Below are 7,271 nucleotides of genomic sequence, written 5' to 3' on the forward strand. Positions count from 1 at the left end.
TGTGTGCATTGAATTTATTTAATACACGAGTTTCACAATTTGAGTTGAATTACTGAAATAAATGAACTTTTCCATGACATTCTAATTTATTGAGATGCACCTGTATTGTGTTTTTACTTTTCCTGCACTTTGATATAAATGTAGAATAAATACTTTGTTTTCAATAATGTGACACATTTTATTTTATTTTATTTTTTTAAAGGAACTGAATACATAAACATTGAGAATGTAAAAATTATAACATAAACCATGATTATTAAAATATGTTCATCATTTGGCAGCCCAATTATGATTTTTTTATTTGTTTAGTTAACAGGGACATTGTACATTAATAAAACATTTCTGTAAACGTACCAAAATTAGCCAAAGGCTATTTTTCATTCGTAGTACCTGGATAAAATTAGTATTGTATGTTTTTTGTGTCTTTATTTTTTTTAATTATTAAAATAAAAGCATGGCATTTACATGCAGATGAGTTTACATTTTAATGCCTTAACACATTAAAATTGCATAATAAAAATTAAAAATAAGCATTTTTGCACTATATAAAAAAACAAGATCTATATACAAATTTGATTTTCTTAGTTTAGTTTTTTTCTTTTATATCTTTTTATTATGTTGGACAAAAACAAAGACTCACCAAAGCTGCATTTATTTGATCATAAATACAGTAAAAACAGTAATAATGTGAAATATTATTACAATTTAAAATAACTGCTTTCTATTTACATTTTTTTTAATGTAATTTATTCCTGTGATGCAAAGCATCGTTACTCCAGTTTCCATGTCACATGATCCTTCAGAAATCATTCTAATGTGCTGATTCATTATTATTATCAATGTTGAAAACAGTTGTGCAGCTTAATTTTTTGATAGAAAGTTCAAAAGAACAGCATTTATTTGAAACGGAAATCATTTGTAACATTATAAATGTCTCACTGTTTATTAATTTAATGCATCCTTGCTGAATAAAATAATTAAATTCTTATCGACCCCAATTTTTTGAAAGGTAGTGTATAAATACTTTTTCTCCTAATCAATGTGGAATGGAAAACTCTTACATCTTTGACTGATCTTCAAATGTCCCTATCATTATTAAAATCGAACCCACACCATTTGGAGAAAGCTTTTGTGTCCTCGAGAATCAGTCTCGTTTGAAGAAGCGTTGCAACTTTGCCGAAGAGCTATTCTAAACAAATGTTGACTAATTTCAACTTATCTTCATGCACATCTGTCTTTTGAAGTCTAGATTTGTTCAGTATGGCTGTGGAGTTTTGGGTTCGCCCTTGTTTACAACTATTCATCAAACCCTTTCAACGAATTTCCTTTCTCAGAATCGTTAGTTTTGTTTGTCCAAGCTGGACACATCTTCAATTTGCGTTGTTTTTTTGTGACAGTAGAACAAATTCAATATGGCACCCCGGTATGAGAGGCTTCTAGCTTTGGTATGCAGCATTTTGGATTTGCGCTCAATTCTGAAGTAGAAACGTCTTTGAGAGAAGCGTTCGGCTTGGGATGTTTGAGGATGATTACAGCAATGTGACTCAGGTGTTTCTCAATATCAGTTGGTGTGTTCACTTTCAGCCTGGCATGCAAACGAAATGAGACACATGTTTATTAAAAGCGTATTTTCTTGGTTTTCGTTACGTCCAAGAAAAATGATGATCAAAAATTAAATATTGTATGTTAAAAGCATAGACTATAATTACATAATAGTGTCAGTTTTATATAAAAGAAGTGTATTTTTACAATGTAAAATTAACACTGCTGTTTGTGGTCAGTATTTATTTTATTTTTTTGAAAGAAATCAATATTTTTATTCAAAAAGGATGCATGAAAGTGATCAAAAGTGACAGTAAAGACATGTATAATGTTAAAAAAATGAAATATTTTTTTTTTCTTTTGAACATTCTATTCATTAAAGAAATAAAGAAAGCTGAAAAAATGTACACAAATTTATTAAGCAGCACAACTGATTTTAACATTGATAATAAGTAAATGTTCCTTGAGCATAAAGTCAGAATATTAGAATGACTTCTAAAGGATCATGTGACACTAAAGACTGGAGTAATGATGCTGAAAATTCTGCTTTGCATCACAGAAATAAATGGAAAACAGATATTTTAAATTGTAAAAATATTTCACAATATAGCTGTTTTTACTGTATTTTTGGTCAAATAGGCTGTGTATTTAAGAACGAATGTTAGAAATCAATGTTATGTTACTAAAAATTGTATCAAATTATTATTATTTACTTATTAAAATCAATTATTAATTTTTGATTAAATTTAAATATCATATTATGAATTAAGAATTGTGTTTTTATTATTTGTAGTAATTTACAAATAAATAAATAAAAATAATGTTACGATATATTGAGGAACGTGTTTTTTTCCCAAGAATGAGTCAAATAATAATAAAATAATAATAATAAAATGTTCCCAAACCAATATGTTGTCACCTCGATTTACTCATTTTGTGTGTATTTTTCTTTAAAGTTTTAAAAAATCTGAGGTATATTTCTGGTCAAATGTTTATATATATACTAGGGCTGTCCAAAAAAATTTAATTTCGAATATTCGTCAAATTTAAAATAAATCTAAAATAAAAAACGTTGCATTCGATTTTTAGAAGGAGGCACCCTAGTGGTGCAGGAGATGCGATGACGATGTAAGTGTCGTTGCGTTATAATGTTTTTGTTAGCCTATCCAGTTGAAGCCACTAGATGAGGCGCTGCTGTGTTGTTAATTTAAAATATTGCGGAAAAAGAGAACATCAATGCGTAGAAGATCTTGTTTACACCAAAACTGAAACCAAGCCGTTCACACAGAACACATATTTCGCGCATTTTCTAGAGGGACATCTATTACCGTTGCACTCGCATCTCGCACAAAGGAGCCGCATGTTTAGAAAGCCATGTAAAATTAATGCAAGTTTAACTTTGAAAAAAAAAAACATATATCGAGACTTTATGGTGGGTTTTTTTTTCCCCATCCCACTGCATCTCATGTTTTTAAATGAAAAATGTACTCCGTGTGATTGGCTTTCCGCCCTTTGTATTAAACTATGCATACATACATACATGATGCTGTTTTGTTTATAGTTGTTTAAGCAACTTAATTAATTATAATTGTTTTATAAACATTATTTTAAACATTATGCACTTTTTTCACAGATAGTCATGTTATCTTATGCTTTGAATAAACGTGCATTAGTAATATTTTGCTCGATGCGCCCTCTTGTGGCCTCAGAATAGAAGCCAAAAGCTTTTTTTTCACCCTAACTGAAATTATGCATTTTAAATTTGAATATAATTCGAATTTTGATAATATTTAAGCACAAAATTCGAATTTAGTTTTTCAGACATTTTGACAGCCCTGATGTATACTAGTGCTGTCAAAATTAGCGCGCTAATGCAGGCGATTAATTTTTCCAGTTTAACGGCATTAAAAATATTTAACACCGTTAATGCAGGTGCAGAGCTAGCATTGGCCAACCCACTCACAACTGCTGCTTCTGGCTCTTTTTTTTCTTGACAAGAATTGCACTTATTTAGACGCAGAACATCTTAATGACCACATCAAATAGGAGACTTTTGAGACACACACTCTACTTCACCTCAAAGTAGCGCAGATACGGTACAGGAGATGAGGAGCTTCAGTAGAACAACAGTGAACTGCGGTCAGATGAGATGTTGTCAGGCCAGATGTCAGTAAAAATTAATTTTTCTGGCCTGTCAGCTGTTATACTGTGCTCGTAGCGCGTGCTGTTCAGTTGCACGCACAAATACAGCGGCGTGCTGTAGCCTGTATCATTTCATATTAAAGCGCAAGTGAAATTACGCTACTACTGAAACTAGCATGCGTGTCAGATCCACATCACATTCAGCAGCAGCAGCTCTTAAAGTAATAGCTGCCAAATAACCTAATAACCCAGCTAGTATGCTGCCTGGTAATCAAAGAATAAAAGAAAAAAGAGGAAATCAATAACTTTTGTAGCTTTAAGGATTCATCTATATTTAATTTAGAATTTAGTGTTTGATAACTTGATTCAATATCTGTATATTTCCTACTTGCTGAAGGACACAGGTAAATATTACATTTATTATAATGGGTTTATGTGAAGATTGATTTAAGTTCACTTAATTTAGAAGTTGTTATTCTTAAAGTCTAATAAATTTTAAATTATAATTCTCAATTATACTGTAATGTTAGTATAGTCAGTCTATTTTATAGAGACATCAGTAGTATTGGTATCAGTGAGATAAAAGATCGCCTTCAGTCATAAAAAAGATGATATTAAATATTAAAAATACTGTCTTCTACATTCATTTGAAGATTGAATATAAAATTGCAATATAAAAGTATATTTAACAACTTTAATATTAGGTGGGATTAATCGCGATTAATTTCAGAAAAAAATGTGCGATTAATAAGTTAATTTATTAATCGATTGACAGCACTAATATATAAATGAATAATGTTGTTTTTTTTCCCGCCTTTTTTCCATTCTCTTTCATCACGCTTCAGTCAGGGAACCAAAAGAGCCCAAAGACAAATGCAGGAGGTGAAAGATCAGCGACCAAAGTAGATGTGCCTTCCATCATAGAACTGAACTTCAGCAGACTCCATTATGACACAATCGAGGCGCAGGCCAACGGGACCATTGTGGTGAGAGAAACTTATGCTGAAAATATGATTTATAGTTATATTAAATTATAAAAGTGGCCTCAAAGCCACTAGATTTGACATCAGTCTGAAGATCTTAATTCTCTTATCTGGTCACATTGAATTAGGCCTCTCGGTTCCATCTTCCAGATCTGGCCGGATGAGTTTCCAACACATGGTTCCAGCTCTTTCATTCAGCCAATCACGCAGTTCGATTTTTGTTGTTGTTTGTGTAATGAAGGACATCTGTTATTCCAGTATTTTAATTGGCCGTTCCTGCTACAAACCACAAAGCAACAGCTAGCCGACATCGGGCTGCAGATGTGATTAAGAGACCAACGAAAGTTTGTTTGCCAGAAAATTCCCTGAGTTAAAGCCGAAACACTGCGGAGCGGCTGAAAGCCGTGTTTATTAGAACAACAACAACGGCTGTAACCTAAACTGGCCCTGACACGGAGTACAGCTCAGATTATCACTGTTTGTCCAGCAATGCTTCAAAAGCACCTAACAGCGGCTTTTCTGCTCTCTTTTTACAAGCCGTTAAGCAATAATTCTGCTCTCCTGGAGGGGGCCGCTAGTTTAGGATGTGTTTAATGAGCGTAGTTGAAGGGGACGCGTGTGTAACGTGTGGATTTGATCAACAGGTCAGTATCTCTGTTCCAAAACCCAGTGAGCTGCATCTTTGAACTTTGTAAAGCCTGAAAAAATGGGTTTGAAATTGTGAAATCAATCTTTGTGAAATCAAATTTTTTTTAATGCAAAAATATTTTTTTTTTCAGAAATATAATTGTATGCATGTGTATTAATAAATACTGTAGCATATTAAAAATATATAAATAAAATATAATGTACATTATTCTGAAAAACAATCTGTTCAGTTTTTTTTTCTTTTCAGGGACCATGTTATTTTTTTTTTTTTATGCCAAAATAAAAATAGTTTTAATGCAAAAATAGTTTCAGTGCCAAAACAGGGTGAAACAATGTTGTAAATAAATAATATACATATATTATAAATATAACTGTGTCCATGTATATTAAATATATATATATATATATATATATATATATATATATATACTCTAATATATAGAATTTTTAAAATAAAGAAAATAAAAAATACACTACTGTGAATAAAAAATTACGGTGGACAAAATGATACTTTTTTTATTGAAAAATTATAAAAAAAAAATAATAAAATAGAAATATAAAACATAATTTGTTTAATGCTTAAAATGTCATTAAAATAGTTTTAAATAATACAAGTATTCAATATTTATGTGTGTGATTTTGCTTGATGGCAGGTCAATTGATTCATGATTCGATGCTTTTCAAATCACAAGCGATTTTTTTTTTGCTAATTTAAAATGATTCATTACAATACACAATTCTTTGTTGTCATCAGTATGCACATTGATTTTCATCTAAATTATATAATTAGAAATTTGTACACTAACAAATCACAATTCTTTTGCATTTTCTTTTTTTTTTTACTTCATTAATGCCTGACCCATGTTATTTTTTTTTTTTTATGCCAAAATAAAAATAGTTTTAATGCAAAAATAGTTTCAGTGCCAAAACAGGGTGAAACAATGTTGTAAATAAATAATATACATATATTATAAATATAACTGTGTCCATGTATATTACATTAATGCCTGACTCAAGATTTGAGTCATATTTCAAGATTGATACAGAAGGCTGGTAGGATTTTTAATCAAGAAAATGAGTACTATTTTGCAAGTCTCTATTATAAATTGTATGTTATACAATAATATTCATATTGCATAGATATTTATCACGCTTACTGTGGTATGTTTTGTGTATTTCCTGTCTATGTAGACTGTTCCAAATCAGTCTCTTTTGAGGTTGGTTTCAGTAAGTATGCTGCCTTTAAAAAAACTGCCAGTGTAGCCAGCAAGAACGCTGATTTTTGGAACAGAGAGGAAGTGTCAAGCGTTTGTTGTCTTTATCGGAACCAATCCCAGCAGGAACGTCCTCTGTTCTGGTTTGGGTTCATTGACCACTGTTTTATGTAACTGTGTTCTTTTCTGCTTTTCCATCTGTGGCAGAATGGCTCTTTTATATCTTCAATCTGTTAAATATCTGGTGGTGGACAGACTTTGTTGTCAGCAGTTTAAGAGACCGCCAACCCTTTGTTATCCCGTCCATGTTTGTCTTTTGTCTTAATGCAATGTTTTTCTTCTCTTTTTCTTTTATAGATCACAGATGAAGGCATCTCTGTACCACTGAAAGGTATTTAGAACAAATAATCCGTTTTGTTTTTTTCTTTTAGGCAATAAATATTGGGGATTGAGAAATAAGGAGAGAGAAAGAACCTAGAAAGGCACCTGACCATTAAAGTGGACCATAAATCTATTTTTAATTTTTTATCTGAGTTGTTCTGTTATATCAGGGCTAAACAATAAAAACTAGCTGTATATTTAATTTTATTTAATAATTATTTAAAAACATATTTACATTTAATTATATAAACATATTTAATATAACTTTTAAATTAATGTTAACTAATAAATGTAATAAATTAAAAAAAAGAATCTAATATAGTCGAAATAATACAAATGTAAATAATTGTGTGTGTATATA

General features: G+C 30.6%; 1 protein-coding gene across 2 annotated transcripts in view; it reads left to right on the top strand.

The window, feature by feature from the left end:
- Nucleotides 1-7,271, top strand: part of LOC107704544 (sentrin-specific protease 7-like) — a 46,721-nt gene that overhangs the window by 12,601 nt on the left and 26,849 nt on the right. For both annotated transcript variants that reach the window (XM_016507482.1, XM_016507483.1), the window contains exons 9-10: nt 4,530-4,670; nt 6,887-6,920. In XM_016507482.1, coding sequence (XP_016362968.1) covers nt 4,530-4,670; nt 6,887-6,920 — 175 coding nt within the window. The remainder of the gene's footprint in view (nt 1-4,529; nt 4,671-6,886; nt 6,921-7,271) is intronic.

Source organism: Sinocyclocheilus anshuiensis, unplaced genomic scaffold (genome assembly GCF_001515605.1).
Source record: "Sinocyclocheilus anshuiensis isolate Anshui unplaced genomic scaffold, SAMN03320099.WGS_v1.1 scaffold2038, whole genome shotgun sequence".
NCBI classification, from domain to species: Eukaryota; Metazoa; Chordata; class Actinopteri; order Cypriniformes; family Cyprinidae; genus Sinocyclocheilus; species Sinocyclocheilus anshuiensis.